This window comes from Natator depressus, chromosome 11, assembly GCF_965152275.1.
Source record: "Natator depressus isolate rNatDep1 chromosome 11, rNatDep2.hap1, whole genome shotgun sequence".
Classification (NCBI taxonomy): Eukaryota; Metazoa; Chordata; order Testudines; family Cheloniidae; genus Natator; species Natator depressus.
In genome coordinates this window covers 76,575,273-76,597,101 of record NC_134244.1, presented here as the reverse complement: position 1 = coordinate 76,597,101, position 21,829 = coordinate 76,575,273, and the positions used below count along the sequence as shown (strand labels likewise).

The following is a 21,829-nucleotide window of genomic DNA, read 5'->3' as shown; positions in this document are numbered from 1 at the left end:
TTGAACACAACACTGATTGTATGGAGCATTGGGAGACTTCTTGGAGAGATGTCTGGTGTGACAAAGAAAAGTGTTTGCCTTGCACCTTTAGGATGCAGAATTCCACTTCAGAATGTTTTCTTGAACAACACTGGTGTGACACGGGGTTTTTATTTGATAGAAATTAACTCAGCCACTCCCTCCCCCATTTGGGGTGGGGACACAGGGAACCACACCCAATTTTGGTTTTAGTGATTATTTACTGCTCTCCATCTTGTTGCTGCTCTCTGTCATGCTGATGATGTTGTTCTGGGCGGTCATCTTGGTGCAGCTGTTTCTGTTCCTGCCTTTTCTTTTCAGCTAGTGCTTTTGCCCTTGTAGTCATTGCTCTGGGCCTGACGTCGCACCCCTCTTCATCCTGCTGATGCTTTTTACAATGTTTCTCAAATGTAGACATTTTGGCATAAGTCCGGTTGCAAACCATGCAATGATAGGGCCTCTCCCCACTGTGCGTTCTCATATGAAGCTGGAGATAAGAAGACCTAGAAAAAGTTCGGCTACAAACAGAACAGCGGTGAGGCTCACGGGCTTCATGTGTTTTTAGGTGCTGTTTGAGAGATGACGCCTGCTTAAAGGCCTTACTGCATGTGGTACATTTGAAATTCCTCTCCCCAGACTCAAGGAGCTGATGCGACATGAGGTGAGCGGAGGAACGGAAGTTTTTCCCACACTTCTCACATTTGTAGGGCCTCTCACCAGTGTGAAGGCGGATGTGCAGGATTAGCCCTGCCTTCTGTGTGAAGGCCTTCTCGCACTGGGTGCATTTGAAAGGCCTCTCCCCTGTGTGGACACGTCGGTGAGTCTTCAGGTGTGAGGCACGCCCAAAGTTCTTCCCACAGTCCTCACATTTGTAGGGCTTTTCCCCCGTATGGATTGCTTTGTGCCTCACAAGGTGCGAGGACTGTAGGAAGAGCTTCCCACACACATTGCACTTGTACTTCCTCTCGCCTGTGTGCGAGCGCAGATGCAGGGCCAAGTGGGAGGAGGAGATGAATTTCTTGCCGCAGAGCGGGCAAGTGTGGGGTCGCTCGCCAGTGTGAATGCGTTTGTGCAGTACCAGGCCAGAGGACAGAGCAAAGGTCTTCCCACACATGGGACACTTGTAAGGCTTCTCTCCTGTGTGAACGCGCTGGTGCTTCACCAGAGCTGATGTCTGCGCAAAGGTCTTTCCACAGAGCTCGCAGCGATACGGTCGCTCCGCAGCGTGAGACATCTCATGAAGCTCCAGCTCTGTCAGCTGGGCAAAAGACCTGCCACATTCAGAGCATTTAAACGGTTTGCTAATGAGAACTGATTTGCTGGGTGGATTGTTTGTTGATAAGTTACTAGTCATGGAGCTATTAATAACAGAACTACTGGGTACCATTGTTGGTAATGAGAAACTTTGAGAATTCATCATTGTATCAGCTTGGCATATAACGTAATGTAATGTAACGTAACGATGGGGGGAATGGTACTTAGTCACGGAGAATCATAACAATGGTCTCCTCAATTTAAAGAGGAACAAATTTCAGCATCAGGTACACAGATGAATAGTTAATACCTGAAAGGGGAAAAAAGACGACAGAATGACATTCACCCTCACAATGCAATTCCACAAAACAATTTGATGTAAAGTGAGCCAATGCTAAGCGCTGTCATTGTCTCACGGTGTTTCTCTGCTTTCTGCTTGTGACCTACTGCGCCATGGTGTCTCAGTCTTGTGTGTTTGGGTTTTGTCCTTGTTTTAAATTAAGGTGTCTCTGCGGCTACCAAATCAAGAATGGGTCTGTGTAAAATTTTCAAAAATACCTACGCGATTCAAGTAGCCTAAGCCTCATCCTGAACAGTGACACAGGCACTTTGGCGCTTTCCTCACCCCCTTGTTGTTACACGTTTCAGTAGCTGCCCAGTGACCACGGGCAGGAACAGAGGCTGCCTGGTCAGACGCGCAGAGTTGATGATTAAGACTAAGAGGAGGTCGCAGAATCGATGACATTCCCCGCTTCAGCCTCAGGGCAGCGGGGCTGGGGCTGGCAGCCAGCCAGGCCCCTCCCGCCCGCCGCCGCCGCGGGCGCCAAAGCGGGACACCCTGGAGCTCCCAGCCGGAGTGGCGGTGGGTGCCGGACGCCGCTCCCTCCCCAGGGCTCGGGCGCAGCCCCCTTGTGTGGCGGTTGTTTTCAGTGAGAGGCAGGGACGGGGCTGGGGCGTCCCTGACTGTGTGTTTATTGCCCTGACCCGTCCCTGACTTTCACTGAAAACAACCGCGACAAACCCTTAGCCTGACTGGTGACACGGAGCAGCGCCGGCCCGCCGGCCGCTCAGTGAGGAGCAGCCTGCCGGGCCGGGCCGGGCCGCGCCGGGCCTGGCCGCCACCCACCGCAGGACACGGGCGCGGGCCCCGAGGGCGGAGCAGGAGCCCCGGGGGCTGACAGCGCCGGGCTGCCCGGCCACGCAGCCGCGGGCTCCTCGCCCCCCGGCCCGGCGGCAGGAAAGGGCCGCCCCGCCCCCGCCGCGCCCCAGAACCGCTATTACCCGGCACCGGCAGCTTCCCAGACTGGCTTCCACGCCCCGGAAACGATCCCTGCGACCCGGAAACACAGCACCGGCGCCGCCGCCCCACACTGCGCATGCGCTCCGGACGCACACGGCAGGGGTGGGAGGTGAAGGCCCCAACCACCCCCCGCCGCGGAAGTCCCGTGCCCACCGTTGCCTGCCCGGACTGGAATTTGCGACACACGGGGGGCGGGAGGGGGCGAAGCTTCAGGCTGTGCCCCGCCCCCTCCGAAGCCGGCTGGGCACGTCCACCTATGGGACTGCTGCACGGCACAGCGCACGGCAGGGCGGGGTTCCAGGCGCACGCCGCTATTGGGCACCGTGCTTTCCACGGTAGCTCGTAGGGGCCAAGACAGAGTGCGCGCTGCGTACTTAAGAATCCGCGAGGCCAGAAGCTCTGCGCCTGCGCGCAACGCTGCCCCCATCACCTAGGAAACCCCCTCGCTACAGACTTGTTCCGGCCCCGCAAAGCCTCCCACGTCGCCCCGTAACCCGCCCGGCCCCTCACCCCGCCTCGCCGCCCCGTAACCCGCCCGGCCCCCGCCCCCTCACCCCGCCCCACCGCCCCGTAACCCGCCCGGCCCCGCCCCCTCACCCCCACCCCGCCGCCCCATAACCCGCCCGGCCCCTCACCCCGCCTCGCCGCCCCGTAACCCGCCCGGCCCCCGCCCCCTCACCCTGCCCCACCGCCCCGTAACCCGCCCGGCCCCGCCCCCTCACCCCCACCTCGCCGCCCCGCAACCCGCCCGGCCCCGCCCCCTCACCCCCACCCCGCCGCCCCGTAACCCGCCCGGCCCCGCCCCCTCACCCCCACCCCGCCGCCCCGTAACCCGCCCGGCCCCCGCCCCCTCACCCCCACCCCGCCGCCCCGTAACCCGCCCGGCCCCGCCCCCTCACCCCCACCTCACCGCCCCGCAACCCGCCCGGCCCCGCCCCCTCACCCCCACCCCGCCGCCCCGTAACCTGCCCGGCCCCCGCCCCCTCACCCCCACCTCGCCCAGCCCCTGCCCCCACCGCCCCGTAACCTGCCCGGCCCCGCCCCCTCACCCCGCCGCCCCGTAACCCGCCCGGCCCCCGCCCCCTCACCCCCACCCCGCCGCCCCGTAACCCGCCCGGCCCCGCCCCCTCACCCCCACCCCGCAACCCGCCCGGCCCCCGCCCCCTCACCCCCACCCCGCAACCCGCCCGGCCCCCGCCCCCTCACCCCCACCCCGCCGCCCCGTAACCCGCCCGGCCCCCGCCCCCTCACCCCCACCTCGCCCAGCCCCTGCCCCCACCGCCCCGTAACCTGCCCGGCCCCGCCCCCTCACCCCACCCCGCCGCCCCATAACCCGCCCGGCCCCGCCCCCTCACCCCCACCTCGCCCAGCCCCTGCCCCCGCCGCCCCGTAACCCGCCCGGCCCCCGCCCCCTCGCCCCTGCCTGGCCCCGCCCCCTCACCCCCACCTCACCACCACATAACCTACCCAGCCCCCACCCCCTCACCCCGCCTCACCACCCCATAACCCGCCCAGCCCTCACCCCCCCATTAACCCGCCCGGCCCCCGCCCCCTCACCCCGCCTCCCAGCCCTCACCCCCCCGTAACCTGCCCAGCCCCCGCCCCCTCACCCACCTCACCACCCCATAACCCGCCACAACCCTGCCACACCGCTCCGTAACCTGCCACAACCCTCCCACGTCACTCCATAACCCCCCCTCACTCCGCCTCGCCGCCACGTAACCTGCCCATCCCCTGCCCCCTCACCAACCCATAACCTGCCCCCGCCTCGCCGCCCTGTAACCTTCCACAACCCTGCCATGTCACCCCGTAAGCTACCCGAACACCTCACCCTGCCAAGCCGCTCCATAACCTGCCGTAACCCCCGCCCCAGAACCTGCCTCAACTCCACCACCTCACCCTGCCACAGCCTGGTGTAACCCTGCCACACCACCCCGTAACCTGCCCTAACCCTGCCACACCGCCCCATAGCCTGCTGTAACCCCACCAAGTCACCCTGCCACGCTGCCCTGGAGCCTGCTATAAAAGTACTACATAACCCCCTGCCACGCAACTGGCCATAACCGTGCCATGCAACCCATAAGATAGAATCAAAGAAGATTAGGGGTGGAAGAGACCTTGGGAGGTCATCTAGTTCAACCGCCTGCTCAAAGCAGCAGCAAACATAACCCCCTGCAGGCAAACTGCCGTAACCCTGGCACAGAGTCTGCCATAATCCCACCACATCACCTTCTGCGATGCAGCCTACCGTAACCCCACCATCTCACCCACTGCCACGCAGTCGGCTGTAACCCAACCAGGTAAACCCCTGCCATAACCCTGGTATGCCACCTCATAGCCTGCTATAGCCCTGCCACATAATCCCCTGCCATGTAACCTGCTGTAATCCCACTACATCACCCTGCCACGCAGGCGCATGGCCTGCCAGAATCCCACCATGTCACCTGGCCGCACAACCTGCCCTAACCCACCATGTAATCTGCTGTAATCCCACCACGTAAACTCTTGTAATCCCCGCCTTGTCACCCTACCACACAGCCTGCCCTAACCTACCATGTAACCCTGCCATGCTATATCACCCGCTAGCCTGCTGTATCCGTACAATGTAACCCCCTACCATGTAACCTGCTGTAACACTGCCACAGCACCTAGCCCCACCCCCTGCCATAAACTTGCCCCGCAGCCTGCTGTAACCCAGGCACATCACCCCAGCATGCCACTGCATAGCCTACCATAAACCCACCATGTAACCTGCCACACACCTTGCTCTAATCCTGCCATGGTGCCCTGTAGCCTGCTATAACCCTGTCATGCTACCTGCTGTAACCCCACCAAATCACTTGGTCACCCACCTTTCCCCATTGTAACCCTGCCACGGTGCCCCATAGCCTGCAATCTGCCGTGCAGCCACATCCTACAGCAAAGAGAGGGGGGCTTTTGTGTGACTGCAGCTGATCCATTCCCCAGCTATGGACATGTTCTCCCATTGTCCCAGCCGTACCCACTCCGGTGCTGTGTGCGGGTGTGGGGTAGCTGTGGCGCTCAGGAGGCTGCGTTTGTCACAGCCATGACCCACATAGTAGAAAGGTCAAGCTAGCATTTAAGTGTGGACCAGGCCAGAGTCCTGCTGCTAAGGAGACCCAGACTGATCATTGCTGTGTGGAGACCGAACAGAGCCACCAGTGCTGACAACACTGTAATTTGCATTGCACAACACGATAGGTGAGCACTTGAAGCAAATTGCATTTCGTCGTAAGAGGGATGGTCTAGGTCGGGGTGGGCAAACTTTTTGGCCTGAAGGCCACATCGGGGTTCCGAAACTGTATGGAGGGCCGGGTAGGGAAGGCTGTGCCTCCCCAAACAGCCTGGGCCCCGCCCCCTCCCACTTCCCGCCCCAACTACCCCCCTCAGAATCCCCACCCCATCCAACCCTCCCTGCTCCTTGTCCCCTGACCACCCCTCCCGGGACCCCCCATCCCTAACTGCCCCCCAGGACCCCCCCCATCCAATCCCCCCCCCCACTCCCTGCCCCCTTACCATGCCACTCAGAGCACCAGGACTGGTAGCCGCGCCGCCCGGCCAGAGTCAGCCACGCTGCCGTGTAGTCTAGATTCCAGAGTGCTGGCAGCACGGTGAGCTGAAGCTGCGGGGGATGGGGGGACATCAGGGGAGGGACCAGAGGCTAGCCTCCCCAGCCAGGAGCTCAAGGGCCAGGCAGGACCATAGGTTGCCTAACTCTGGTCTAGGTTGACAGTCATGCCTCAGTACAGGGGGATGGACTATATGACATCTCAAGGTCCCTTCCAGTCCTGCTTAAATCTGTGATGTACAAATGAAAACATTTACTTTGGATCAAGCCAATTTCAAATGTGGCAGGATAAACTGTAGCTTGCATAATATTTATACTCTTAATTCTGCATTTTAATTACTAAAAAGGGATGCTGTTCCTAATTTACAAACATATATATATATTATAAATATTAAAGTATATACACACACACACACTCAGATGGAAAGTTCCCATAATTTCAAAGAAAGTGGAATGTAGAAACATTAGAAACCAGTGTGCCATTGGAGCCTTTATACATTACTAGTCATATGGGATAAATCCTCTAATTTACTGTAAACTAATGTAGACTTTGCTGTGCCTAAATCTGGAGGAAATCCACATCCTCATAGCTGAATGCAGCAAGCATGGAAAAGCTGCAGAACATTCTTTGTTTCTGAGTACAGCTCACAATGGTCTGTTAAAGAGAAATGGCAACATGCAGCATGACCATTTAAAAAAGTTTATTATATTTTTAAACTTACAGACCACTTCATGTTTAAAACAAAAATACCAGTGTCCAGTCATCACAGCTAAACAATTCTGAACACTCTGGCATCATGCTGGAATAATTTGCTACTCACAACTGTTCTTCCACCATTGCTGCCACTCCATAAACAAACGATTGTGCATTTGTTTGATCATTTACTGATAAATTGAATACTGTATTGCAACTAACCATGATTATTGGCACTACTAGGTGTTTACGAGTGTCCACAGTCAAAAACATATTGTCAGTTTCTGGGATAACTGCACCTCTGACTTGCTGGTCTCTCTGAGCCTCAAGTCCGAGGCCTTGAGCTGTCACCTCTCTCCAGGTAGAATCCTGAAATTCTCTCACTCTCAGCCCAGGCTTTGGGCTGCAGTCCCCTGGTGCTGATTATCTCCAGCAGGTTGGACTTAGGTTCAGTCCCTGCAGTTCTGTTCTCTGGGAGCTCTGACCAGCAGTGACCAGACAGCCTTCTTAAAGCAATCCAATTGTTTATTTGGAACCAAAGCATTTCGGAGAAAGATGATTTTAGATAAACAGCTTATACAGATGTCAAGTTTACCAGATACCACACGAGAACCTGCTTCCACACAGAAATAAAACCCCCTCCGATCACACACTCCTAGCTGTCACCCAGCACCCCCACACTGGAACCCATATTCGATGGGGACCCCATCCTGAAAGAAATCTTTCCTGAGCCCCCTCTTCTGGCCTTCAAACAACCCCCCAACCTTATTATCAGAGGCAAGCTCCCAACAGACCAGGACACAACTCAAAGTGGCACCAGATGCAAAACCTGCAGACATATCTCCACTGCTACAATGACCAACACTCCCTACAACATACCTTTCAAGATCCATGGATCCTACACATGCCTATCACAACATGTGGTGTACCTCATATGGCCCACTAATGCCCCAGTAGCAACTATGTGGGTGAAACCAGACAATCACTATGCTCTTGAATGAACTCACACAGGAAAATGATAAAAGACAAAAACACCCTGTCACCTGTGGGTGAACACTTTTCACAAAGCGATCATTCTCTATCTGACCTATGAGTCCTCATCCTCAAAGGAAACCTGCACAGCACTTTCCACAGGTGCGCCTGGTACTTAAATTCATCATTTTGCTAGACTCAGAAAATCATGGACTGAACAGAAACATGATTTATTGAAACAATCTATAATTCACTACCACCACCTGCCTTTCCCTAACCCCACCTTTATTTCCCCCCTGTGACTGGAAGGGTGTTAACAGGATACTTCATCTTGAGTGGTCTCTTGAAATGTGTGTTAGCTACTTAGGCTAAACAAACTGTTCCACCTTGTACTTAGCTGTGACACTGAGTACGTTTCCCAGACATGAAGAAGAGCTCTGTGTAGCTTGAAAGCTTGTCTCTTTCACCAACAGAAGTTGGTCCAATATAAGATATTCCCTCACCCACCTTGTCATCTTCCACCTGGGCATACTGGGTAGGTCTAAACTTCCAACAGAACCCCAAGACTTCTAGGGACTGGGTGGCATAATCTGTTCCCTTCACATTCAACACCAGTTCAGCCTGTCTGCTTCAGGGATCATGTTTTTAGATTCTGCTCCATCTTTTGATGACCACCCTTCACAGGGTCGAAGTCACTTTTTAACTGTTTATAGCCCTTTGATTGGTTAACTCCCACCACTAGGAAAACAAGGTTTGTAATTTTGTTGGAGACAAAATTGATGTAGGATCCCTGAAGCTAAGATCTTTCCCCACTGTCTTTCAAGTGTGTGCTGGACTATTCTTATCTGGGAGTTGTCTTGCTGGCTCACCCTCCACTGACTTAAACCAATATAAACATATAATAAAACATTTCACAAGCCTCATACAAAGAGAGGTTACTTACCTTGTACAGTAATTGGAGTTCTTTGAGATGTGTCCCCCTGTGGGTGCTCCATGCCTGTGCACTCTTGATTGGAGATTTTTGTCAGCAGCTTCCGCATCTGTGCCCCAGGCAGCCTTGTGCTCCAGGATGTGGGTTTCTGGGGGAATGGGGGGCTGACCCTGCTGCCACCAGTCTAGTTCCTTCTTAACCACAGAAGTCCGACAAAAGACTGAGGCAGAGGAGAAGAAGAGCTGGTCGTGGAGCACCCACAGAACACAAATATAAAATAATTCCAGTTACTGCACAATGTTAGTAACCTCTCCTCCTTTGAGTAGTGTTCCTATGGGTGTTTCACATGAGGAGATTCCTGAGCAGTACTTCAGTTACAGAGGAGGGTGATGTACAGACTGTGGAATAGCATCACCAAAAGCTCTGTCACTTCTGGAAGCAGCCACGAAAGCATAGTGCTAGGGAAATGTGTGCACCAAAGACCAGATGGCTGCCCTGCAGCTGTCTGAGATAGGCATATTTTTCAATAGGGCTACAAGGATAGATTGAAGCCCTGGTGGAATGAGCAATGGCTCTTAGGGTGGGGGAAGAGGGAATGAACCCCTGAGGCTTCGTAACAGGTTAAGATGCATACTGCAACCCATTTGGACAATCTTTGGGTGGAAAACACTTGTACTTTCATTTGCTCTGCAACTGAGATGAAAAGCTGGGATGAAGTCCTAAAGGGCCTACTCCTGTCTAGGTAAGGGTGAGGTCTCTTCTTACATCCAGTATATGGAGGCTTATTTCCTCTCTCAAAGAGTGAGGCTCGGGTAATACACTGGTAGGTGAATCTCCTGATCAATCTGGAATTCTGAAGAAATTTTAAGTAGGTCACAAAGCTGTGTGTGATGAGTGACAAGGCTCCAAGCTCCACTACCTTCTGGAAGTGATGGCTCTGAGGAATGAGATCTGAAGGGACAGATGAAGGAGGGAACAGTTCCCTATAGGTTCCAAATGCGGGTTTCCTCAGGGCATTGGTCACACACACACACACCCCCACCCACCACCGGAGTGGATACAGCTGGAACGATGGGAGAACATGGTGGAGCTGGTTCCTTGACAGGAGGGAAGAGATAAGAAGGCCCTTGAAAATCCTTGTAGTGGTTGCGTGGGTGAACAGTGAAAACCTCTCACTGGGAGGAGCGAAAAGCTGTGGTGAACTTTAATGGAGCTCAGCGATAAGCCTGTTTTTAAATTCAGCAAGTAATTGAGAATGTGTTAGTTGAGATTCAAGAGGCAGTATCGATTGGTTACTACACCAAATCTAGAAGTGTTACTATGAAGCAGTACTGTTTGTACTTCTGGGGAGCAATCTTGTTCTATACCAGAGAGCCATCTAGTACCCATGCCTTGGGGTGAAGCACTAAGAGATTGGGGTGGGTGATGAATTCTGATTCCGGGGTGAGGAGCTTTGCTGTCACAGACATGAACCAGCTCCAGGAGCTACACCTGTCTTGGCCATGATGATGATATGCGGATGGCTACTAATTTACCTGTTTCAGTTCGTTCAGGAACTTGCCCAATAAAGGCGTTAGGGGATAAGTGCATAGCAATATGCAAGGCCAAGGAATGACTAGGGCATCTCACATTGAACTCCAACCGTGCCGTCTCCTCAAGCAGAATCATCTGCACTTTGCATTGGATGGTGTTGCAAAGAGCTATGTGTGGATGACCCCACATTCAGCTCTCACTTGTGGTTGATGGTGAAATGCCTGCTGAGGGAGTTCGCTACTGAGTTCTGCAGTCCTGGTAGGTGCTGAGATGCAGTGCAATACACACCCATTCCATAGCTTTACTGATTTGGTGGGATCATGCTACTCTGTTGTCCAGCATTATTCTGACTGCATGGCCCCTGATGTGGGGTAGGAAGTGCTGGAAAGCATAACAAACCATTCTGGGTTCTAACATGTTGATATGAAGTATCACCTCCTGAGGGGTCTATTTGGCTTGAGCTGTGAGGTTTTGGAAGGCTGCACCCCAGCCTATCAGGGAGGCATCTGTAGTGATAGTCCCTGTGGGAGGAGGCTGCAAGAACAAAACTCCTATGCATACCTTTGTGGATCCTTCCACCAGTTTAGAGAATCGAGGACACTCCAAGATATGGACAACCACTTGGATAGACTGTGCTTGAGTGTATCGATGGTTCTCAGCCAGACTTGAAGATGCTGTCTTGCTACATGTGTCACAAACTTACCAGCTGCCATATGGCCCAGAAGTTGCAGGCAGGCCCTTGCTGTGGTTTGCAGCCTCTGTTGTATTATTGAGATGAGGCTGGACATAGTGGCAAATCTGTCCTGGGGCAACTGTGCTCTGGCAGTGGAGGAGCCCAGAGTGGCCCTGATGAAATCTATGAATTGAATGGGTGTGAGTACACTTTTCTGCACTGAGGCAGAGGCCCAGTGAGTGGAACAGAGAGAAGGCCGTGCTAGTTGCTGCCTGTATATTGAGGAATGAGGGACCTTTCAGGAACCATTCATCCAGGGAGGGAAAGGTGATTATTCCCATTTGGCGAAGATGAGGTGGTGGGGTTCAAACAGGTTACGAGATGCCAGGTCACTATGCGTATTTGACTTTTCTGGGGTATTAAAGTTTCTTCTAACAAAGTCTCAGGCAGTCTTCCACTTCCCCAGTGGCTGGCAGGGGAACCAGGGTCCACCCTCTAAGCTGCGTTCCAGCTCAGGGACCCTCTAGTTAGCAGCTGTCTGTTCCCTCACTGCCTTTCCCTAAGCCCCTTCCTTACCTTCTGGCGCTCCACTCCCCCACAATCTCTGGATTTGCCAGCTGCACAACTCCTTTCCCCCAGGGAGTAACTGGAAGCTACTTGCCTCTGTAGCCCCAAACACACCTCTCTTCTCCCAGGAGTGACTGCCGCCTATGTCCCAGCAGCCATCTTTGCATTATAAATTCAGCCGAGTTGGTTCCTCTTCAGCTGGGCTCCCTCATTCAGTCAGGGGCTTACTTAAGCCACCTGATTCCTCTCAGCTGTGGCCTGTCTTGTTAATTTGCCCCCTTCTTAGCCTACATTAAACCCTTCAGGCAATGTGGGGTGAACACCCCATCACAGGGTCTTTATTTCAAGTTCTGTTCATCACGCCACTTTATATAAGCAATAACCCATTGTAATAGGAAGAGAGCCTGAGACATAAGCCCTTGTATGAAATCCTGCTCACAGAATCTGGCAAGAACAGGGCTGATCTTGCAGAAATACATATTCCTAAGAAGTGCTAGTCACAGAGTACTCACGCAAACACATCCCAATATCAAGTGGTACCAGAACATCGCGATATCAAGGATGGTACAAAAACATTCCCCAAAGATAACAGGAACACACTGACCCCTCCTAAAAGAGAAGGTCAGCATGACAATACGTAATAGAGATGTTTTGATTGAACCAACATGTACAAGATGATAACTAGCCACATCAGGGAGCAGTAACTGTGCTAAAGGGGCAGTACTAACTTGTTTGTATTGGGGAATAAAGCTGTCTCTCAGAGGGAGTATCTTCGTCTGGCCAAGGGAGGAACGGAAAGTCCCGCCGTTCAGTGGTCCATTGTTATGGGCATGCATGTATTACTGGTCTGGTAGAGTCTGCAGGAGACTAGTACCATGCTTTGCCAACAATAAACCTGGCTGGGTGCCTTCGTCCCTTAATGGATCTTGTGGTCATTGAATGGTTCACTTGAGGTCTGCCATGCCAGCTCTCTGCGCAGGGTTGGGGCGGCACACAGAAGGAACACACACACAGAGCCAAACATCTATCAACATCTAACCACACTGTATACTTCCCTGGGTGTGCGGGATGGAGATGACCCAGTAAATTCTGGTTCTTGCCACAGAGTTGAGCGTATCCAATCTCCATCTTCACATTGACATCAGGCCACAGGAGTCCATGCTATCTCCATTGCTAAATAAAGAGGGAATTTTTTTCAAGACGATTTCCCATACACTGGATCTGTCTGCAGTACTTTTATATGAAGACAGACTTGGTTTGGAATGCGAAAGACATTTTTCTGTCACCATGAGCAGCCAAAAATTCTCAAATCCAAGAGGTTTGAGGATCTGTCATACAGACTCAGTATGAACAGATCTTTAATATTTTTCCTTAGCCATACTGCTCCAAATTGTCATCTATTGGAATTCTCTCTCATTTCCCTTTTCCTCCTTGGTGACTTAGGAAATTAATGAATCTCTGATGTCTGTCATAGTTCAGAGTTCTGTAGTAAACAGTTTGGGACGGGACTATGGAACCTTTAATAATATATATATATATTGCTACAGTCATATGTAGTATGCAGCTGTACGCCTCTAGTGTGTGATCTCACCACAACTCATCCACTACACAAGGTTGGGCCGGGACACTGCTTGCATGGAAGACCTGTAAGGAAAGCACCAAAAGAAATGGTGGTACTGATTAAGCAGGTGATACACTTCCCTTGAAACAAAATACTTCAGACCCCGCAAGACGACAAATTCTTTCCCACAAGACTCTCACCACAGGTTTCAGTGCATTTTGGTCTTAAAAGATTCTGGCCTCTACCCATCCTCCTCCCATTTCCCAGCTTACGCACCATAGGGAGAGGCTTTGTAGCTCATCCAGTGTTCCTAGCCTCCCTCCAAATCTAGTTTACCTCTCAGAATGGAAACCTTTCTTCCCTCCTACTGACAGCAGCAGCCAGACTTCTCGCTCAAGCTCTGGCCTAACGAGTCGGGAGAGTGTCTCAGGAACTTGCTCCTTTGCCTGCTCAAGAGCAGGGAGTGCCAACGTGGGACCCGACTGGCAGTGGCTGGTTTTCTTCCTCCTCCTGCAGCACTCAAGTAGACGGGGAGAGCTACTCTGATGGCTGCTGCCCACTGCAGTGATTGTGTCTTGAACATCGTGGTGGTGGACACACAATTAAAATCTAAGCAAGTCCTGTTTGAAGTAGTTTTAAAGAAATTCGCAACGGAAGTTTTAAAAACCTCACTACTGAGAGAAGTATTTAGCAAACCCTAAATGTGGACACAAAACTGCTTTATAGTGACTTTCCATATAGACAATAGAAAACTTTTTTTGGGGGTGTTAAGATATGACAACTTTTAACATCTGGCAAATCAAATTTCCAATAGTCATTTTCAAATGTTTAATGTGCTTTTTTAAATCTTACTTTACAAGGCAACTTATCTCACTGTCACCAATATATCAATACAAAAATCTTACAATGTTTTATTTGCTAAAAAACTACAACATTAAAATTGGGGTTAAGTAGTTCTTTCCTCTTGCCTGCTGTTTTACTACAAGGATGTCCATTAGTCCATTGCTAAGACTGCTGCATTTAATTCAAACAATAAGTTACACAATTCTGTACATAATTACAACAGAGTCAAATTAAAGTTCCAAGGTATGTATCTGTATAGTATACCACAGTCAAACACCATGAAGGAAAAGAGAACTACTGTATGTGACAGCCTTTTTTGGGAAGATTTTCTAGTTTGCTAACCAAGAAGAGTCATTTAGTGTCCTTATGTTGGGGAACTGACATCCAGATTTCTTAGGCACTGATCCAGGCATCCTGTCTTTTGGAAAAACCTGTCTGTTTCACCAAACTCATGCATTATTTAAAAAAATCACATAGCCATTATTAGCTATACAAAAATAATTATTTGCTAAAGTCATGCCTCTCTTCAGACATTGGAAGCAGCTGAATGATTTTACATTCTCTTTCAGAATTAGGTTCACGATAATATTAGATCTGGCAGAAATGTCAAGAGTGTTATTTATTGGACTCAACCACAACTGGATATTTTAGTTTGAACAAAAAAAGTTTGTCTATGCACAACTAAAAGATGAAATTTTACACCATGGCAGATCCAGCTATCTTTATCAGATGTGTTCCATGGCGAGAAATCATTATCTCATAACTTTTAGTTCAGTTCAGTATTTTAGTTCAGATACTTGGTGAATAATGTATCGGAAGATCATGCTTTCAGGCATTTACACTAATGATTCTGATTCTTTTGGCATTGGAATGAAAATAATTGTTCAAAAGTTGGCATTATGCAGGGCAATAATTAATAGCTTAGCACTACGAAAACAAGCACATTTACTGTTTAACTAATATGAAATTATGAAAACAAGAAAGCAAGCAAGCCTCCTGTATATCAAGTAGTTTAAAACCAGATACTAATTTATCTTTCTACAATAGAGTGTATAATGCTACAGAATCCAGTATGGCACTACGAGTAACCTTGTTAAAGAAGCAGTATTCAGTTTTGCTTGGTACTAGAAGGCTGAACAACATTATAGTTTTAAACGCACAATCCAGGATTGGAGTGAGTTGGTGTGCTCCGAATGTGCTGAGTCATTGGTTAAAAATAAAAAATGGCTCTGCATTTTTAACCTCAAATATGTACAAAAACCATGCAATACAGTAGAGGACAAGATGGAGATAAGAAAAATTGTGAAAGTTATGTGCCAATGTAGTTACCAGACATCAAACCAGAATGGGGAGGAAAACCTGGAGGATGACTAGCCACAACTTTCCTCACTGTTCCCAAGAGATGTCTTCAGCTGGTGTTTTCTCCCCACCCGTTTTTATGTTGCATTATGCAGTGCATTAAGATACTGACATTCATAAGTATTGTAAAAAAAAAATTAAAAAAAAATTGTTCCTTGACAGTTTAACAAATTTCCTTCAAGAATTCCAGTAATTCTCTGTCCTAATAGAGGAGTTGTAATGGATTTATGAAAGCCAGTGCGGTGTGAGAGAAGTTCCATGAAGACTGGCACCTCGTTTTTCACTAAGGTCTTCAAAAGCTTAAAAAAAACTCAGCAAACTGATTTAGATCCTATTCAGAATGCCTCTAGATTTTGGTGCTTCAGCGTCAGTGTGGTTTTGTATTTTCACATGTTGTAAGCGACATAAATAGGATCCAGTTGGTCAGCTAAAAATCCATCTCTCAAGTGCATTCGCTGCTTTTCACCACGAGAATTGATGGGAATAACTCCCGGGTCCACAATGACTACAACACCAACTATGAGATAATGTTCTTCCAGAACCACATTTGTTACCAGTGCCACCAAATCCAATGCTTCCTGCTCTGAGCCTTCTAATTCCACAACCACCACCAGCAAGTTGGTCCATGTAAACACAGCACTGTTGGTATAAAACAAGCATTAAATGTGTGTGTGGGGGGAAATAAACTAGTATGAATAAGCACCAAAGAAAAAAGTTCTCCTAGACAGAGGCTAACTGGGGAAAAAACCAACACCCAACCCTGCAAAAATACTTGAGATAAACAATACAGTCAATGTAAACAAACTCTGTTGATATAAAACTAAGTACATAAGAGACAGATGTGGAAGTTCTAGTTGAACAAAATCTGACTCTGCCACCTCTTGATTACATTTTATTATTGTCCAAACAACAACATATTAAATATCAAAGTATATCTTTTTTCTCCTATAAACATTAACGTGTATCTAAGATAACACATGACCATGAATTTAAAGACTGCACTGTAATGCGTAAGTACATGGGGACAGAGTTAAGATTGATTGTTCAGCTTTAACTTCCTTGTTTCTTGATTTCAAAGCATTTACAGTCATTTATTTATTTTGCATTTAATATATACAGGTTGTCCAAGGAACAAAAAGGAAACTCTCTTTTATAACAACTAGCAACACTAACATCCGATGAAGTGAGCTGTAGCTCACAAAATTTGTTAGTCTCTAAGGTGCCACAAGTCCTCCTTTTCTTTTTGCGAATACAGACTAACACGGCTGCTACTCTGAAACCGCCTTTTCTTTTTGTGAATAGAGACTAACACAGCTGCTACTCTGAAACACTAACAGGGTAACTGGCCCCTTAAATGAAACCAGGCCCAGCCTCCTGTTGCAGCCCAGGTGTGCCCTCACTTGGTGTAATGATGGGGTGGAGATGCCCCCTGCACATGGGAGATGGCCCAAAGGCAAAGAAGGGAGGGTGGGGGGGGTCAGAGTCCTGAGAGGGAGAATCCCAGAATCAGAGAGAGAAGAGCTGAAGGTGTCTAGAACAGTAGAGAGAGAGCTCAGAGGCAGAGCACAGCTCGGCGAGCACTTCAGCGGGAGGTGCTGTCCCTGAAGGCGGGAGTGGTGAGAGTTCCCCAGTGAGTAGTGGAGCCAGAGCAGGTTGGTGAAAGCTAAAGGCAGGGGGTCACCTATAAACTTCCCCAGGCCAGACAACCACAGCTAAAGAGGGCTGAAGGCTGAGAGTAGCAGCAGGAGATGCCTGCTGGCTCCCTGAGTCAGATGGCAACAGAAGGCTGGGGAGTGATGGAGTGGTGACCCCACTGACGTTCTTTAGGCAAGAGCTGGAGCCCTGCCTGGCAAGAAACAGGACAGAGACGCACCCCAGCTGGAGGAACTGGGGTGTGGTGAGAGAGATCAGAGCAGTACTTGGTGATGGACTGTTGGGATGAATGTATTGTTTGGACTGTGCTAGAGGGATTCTGGTTTATGGTAGTGGGACTTTTGCAATAAATTAACCCCATGGAAGGTCAATTTATATACTCCAGAAGCTGTACTAAGTTTTTCTGAGGAATCAAGAAGGGAAACTGAGACAAGGGACTGCTTGCAGGGCTGCCCTGAGGCCACCGGGGGTGCCTGGGAGATAGCCACCAATCCACAAACACCATCAGTCAACTCTACACTTTTAGAGTGAAAGGGATCTATCAGCAATTGGCAAATACACCTATTAGCATTGTACGCTCAGCATGTACAATGTGAAATGCACCATGCAAGAAATCTCTAAGGTATTCTACGTACCTCTAATCCAGCCCTCCAGCTCCATATTTTCTTCCTTCAAACTGAGTTTTTAAAGTACATATTGTGTGGTATGTATCTAATGACTTAGATTGTGTCTAAATGGCTTAAATCCACTGTAAGGCTATGTCTACACTATGTGCTTGGGGTGTGATTCCCAACTTGTGTAGACATACCCATGCTTGCTCTCACTGAGCTAGCAAGTTGAAAATAATTGTGTAGCTGCGGAAACCTGAGCTAGCCACTCTGAGGTCCCCAGGGGTTCAGACGGGCTACCTGTGCCAGCCCTCTCACTGCTGCCCCATGTGCTGCCCCACCTGCTACCCCACCTCACTGCTACTTTTAGCAAGCTAGCTCAGCAGCAGCTAGCATGCATGTGAGCTGGGAATCACACCCCTAGCTCCAAGGGTAGACATAGCCTAAGGGCGTAAAAAATGATTTATGTTGCTTATGGCTGGGCTTTTCAAAGGAGCCTTAAGGGAATAAAGCCCACAAATCTCACCAAAATCAGTGGGCGTTGGGTGCCAAAGTCTCTTAGGTTCCTTTGAAAATCCCAGCCTTTAGCCTAAAGTTTTAAAACTGCCAAACATATTTCACACCACACAACTGGGGGAAACAAGAAGAGAGCTGGTGGCTCCGGAGTTGGAACATACAGATTGAGAGGCTGCAGTTGGGCAAAGCTTGACTGCTTCTTTTTAACCAGTTTTGAGTGGTATTCACAATCGAAGCTGCTGATCCATGCACACCGCATCAATCTACGCATGCTCTTCGGATTTAACATGGGAAGTCCATTGCACACGTTCATAATGCCAGCTACAAATGCCCTAGCTCACTCAAGTGGTTCTTTCCAAATCATGAGGAGGACTCTCTCAATGATGGCTTTGGTTTTCCAAGCTCCAGCCATTTTTGCTGGAGTCATGCTCAAGAAAGCAGGTAGAATATTTTAAGTGGCAGAACTGTAGTTCCTACCTTCACCTCCATTTTCCTGCAAATCAAATATATGAAAGCATTTTCCTCAAACTTTCAATCACAAATATCACCTTTGAACAGAAATCAAACATGGGAAATATCAGTTTCCAAAGACAACTATCTGGGAAAGCTAAGAGAACGGGGGGTTTTCATGATAGAGTTCTTGCAGCTAATTATAGAGTTCCCCACCATCCTGACCTCTGTGACGTGTGCCATTTTATTTTATGGCATACTATGGAGTAAAAGTACATTAAAAAAATGTGTAAAATCAAATAATTTTGCATGGTTAATACATTGGTAAAAGTACAGAAGTATCTGATAAGCCCACAAAGTATACATCAAAACTAAAGGCTACACAAATTTACTGATAATTTTCAAATCAAGTTGCGATACAAGCAATTCTCAAAGTTTCTACTTGGATGCAACTTTAAAAAAAGTTCTTTTCTTAACTGATCATTTAACTAAGCATGTGAAATTTATGCTCGTTATGCAGAAGGCGCAAAACATATAGCGTAGCTCAAAGATAAATGTAGCACAAATTGCTTAGACTGCCTTTCCACTAGCTACAATATATGTTACTTATGGAGGACCGGCCCACAGAGAAGGCCAGTTAAAGTTTGCTATTCCACTAACTAGAAAAACAGGCGACGTTAACTGAGGGTTGGATGTTGGGGCCATGGAGAATTACTGTAGGGTTAGAGGAACAACAAGAGGGAAATCAGTGAGGGAACCTGCTCAACATTTTAGATGTTTATACACAAATGCAAGGAGAATGGGGAATAAATAGGAAGAACTGAAAGTATTAGTACATAAACTAAATTATGACTTAACTGGTATCACAAAGACTTGGTTGGAGAAGTCTCAAGATACAAAATATATCGGAAGTACAGAATAGGTTATACTGGTTGGGGAGTGGCACTATATGTGAAAAAGCACAGAGTCAAATGAAGTAAAAATGTTAAATGAACCAAACTGAACCACAGAATCGCTATGGCTAGTAATTCCATGCTTGAATAATAAGAATATAGCAGTAGCGGTATACTACTGACCATCTGACAGGATGGTGACAGGGACTGTGAAATGCTCAGGGAGATTAGAGAGGTGATAAAAATAAAACTCAATAATGGGGGATTTCAACTATCCCCCAATTGACTGGGTACATGTCATCTCAGGATGGGATGCAGAGATAAAGTTTTTTGACACCTTAAACGACTGCTTCTTGGAGCAGCTAGTCCTGGAACCCACAAGGGGAGAGGCACTTCTTGATTTAGTCCTAAGTGGAGCACAGGATCTGGTCCAAGAGGTGAATATAGCTGACCCGCTTGGTAATAGTGACCATAACATAATGAAATTTAACATCCCTATGTGGGGGAAAACACCAAAGCAGCCCAACATGGTAACATTTAATTTCAGAAAGGGGAACTACACAAAAATGGGGAAGTTAGTTAAACAAAGTAAAAGGTACAGCACCAAGCTGTAGGGCAGGGGTCCCCACACGGTGCCCGTGGGTGCAATGGCGCCTGCTGGGGCAGTTGTGTGTGCCCGCAGGACACCACGCCGCCGAAAAGCTGCCGCTGAGCGTGGCTACCTGAGAACCGCCTGCCGAAATGCCACCGAGAAGCGTTGCCATTTCTCAGCAGCGAGGCTTCTTTCCGTTGCCACTTCTCAGCGGCATTTCAGCGGTGGGGTGCTTGGCACACGCCATAGTCTGTTGGGAATAGGAATGTGCTATTCCCACAGAAAGGTTGGGGACCACTGCTGTAGGGAAATCCCTGCAAACTGTAGGGAAACTTTTCAAAGACACAACAATAGAGGTTCAATTTAAATGTATGCCCCAAATTAAAACATAGTAAGAGGACCAAAAAAGTGCCACCGTGGCTAAACAACAAAGTAAAAGAAGCAGTGAGAGGCAAAAAGGCATCCTTTAAACAGCGGAGTTAAATCTTAGTGAGGAAAATAGAAAGGAGCATAAACTCTGGCAAATGAAGTGTAAAAATAACTAGGAAGGCCAAAAAAGAATTTGAAGAACAACTAGCCAAAGACTCAAAAAGTAATAAAAAAAATTGCTAAGTACATCAGAAGCAGGAAGCCTGCAAAACAACCAGTGGGGCCACTGGACAACCAAGATGCTAAAGGAGCACTCAAGGATGATAAGGCCATTGTGGAGAAACTAAATGAATTCTTTGCATCGGTCTTCATGGCTGAGGATACGAGGGAGATTCCCAAACCTGAGCCATTCTTTTTAGGTGACAAATCTGAGGAACTGCCCAGACTGAGGTGTCATTAGAGGAAGTTTTGGACCAAATTGATAAACTAAACAGTAATAAGTCACCAGGACCAGATGGGATTCTCCCAAGAGTTCTGAAGGAACTCAAATGTGAAATTGCAGGACTACTAACTGTGGTATGTAACCTATCATTTAAATCTGCTTCTGTACCAAATGACTGGAGGATAGCTAATGTGACACCAATTTTTAAAAAAAGGCTCCAGAGGCGATCCCGCCAAATACAGGAGCCTAACTTCAGTACCAGGCAAACTGGTTGAAACTATAGTAAAGAACAGAATTATCAGACACCTAGATGAGAATGATTTGTTGGGGAAGAGTCAACATGATTTCCTGTAAAGGGAACTCGTGCCTCACCAATCTACTAGAATTCTTTGAGGCGGGTCAGCAAGCATGTGGACAAGGGTGATCCAGGGGATATAGTGTACTTAGATTTTCAGAAAGCCTTTAACAAGGTCCCTCACCAAAGGCTCTTAAGTAATGTAAGCTGTCATGGGATAAGAGGGAAGATCTTCTCCTGGATCAGTAACTGGTTAAAAGATAAGAAACAGAGGGTAGGAATAAATGGTCAGTTTTCTGAATGAAGAGAGGCAAACAGTGGGGTCCCCAGGGGTCTGTACTGGGACCAGTGGTGTTCAACATATTCATAAATGATCTGGAAAAAGGGGTAAACAGTGAGGTGGCAAAATTTGCAGATGATACAAAACTGCTCAAGATAGTTAAGTCCCAAGCAGACTGCAAAGAACTACAAAGGGATCTCACAAAACTGGTTGACTGGGTAACAAAATGGCAGATGAAATTCAATGTTGATAAAGGCAAAGTGATGCACATTGGAAAACATAATCCTAACTATACATATAAAATGATGGAGTCTAAATTAGCTGTTACCACTCAAGAAAGATCTTGGAGTCATTGTGGATAGTTCTCTGAAAACAGCAGCAGCAGTCAAAAAAGCTAACCATGCTGGAATCAATAGGAAAGAGATAGTAAGACAGGA

General features: G+C 48.7%; 2 protein-coding genes across 6 annotated transcripts in view; both read right to left on the bottom strand.

The window, feature by feature from the left end:
* LOC141996309 (uncharacterized) overlaps positions 1 to 2,670 on the bottom strand; it is a 28,789-nt gene extending 26,119 nt beyond the window's left edge. Inside the window, exons 1-2 of the mRNA XM_074968288.1 lie at positions 2,554 to 2,670; positions 243 to 1,582 (exon numbers count right to left, since the gene is read on the bottom strand). Of these exons, the coding sequence (XP_074824389.1) occupies positions 243 to 1,438 (1,196 nt within the window). The 5' untranslated portion in view covers positions 1,439 to 1,582; positions 2,554 to 2,670. The remainder of the gene's footprint in view (positions 1 to 242; positions 1,583 to 2,553) is intronic.
* An 11,242-nt stretch (positions 2,671 to 13,912) lies between these two features.
* DIP2A (disco interacting protein 2 homolog A) overlaps positions 13,913 to 21,829 on the bottom strand; it is a 254,159-nt gene continuing 246,242 nt past the window's right edge. For all 5 annotated transcript variants that reach the window (XM_074968204.1, XM_074968206.1, XM_074968205.1 and 2 more), the window contains one exon: positions 13,913 to 15,933. In XM_074968204.1, coding sequence (XP_074824305.1) covers positions 15,681 to 15,933 — 253 coding nt within the window. In that variant the 3' untranslated portion in view covers positions 13,913 to 15,680. The remainder of the gene's footprint in view (positions 15,934 to 21,829) is intronic.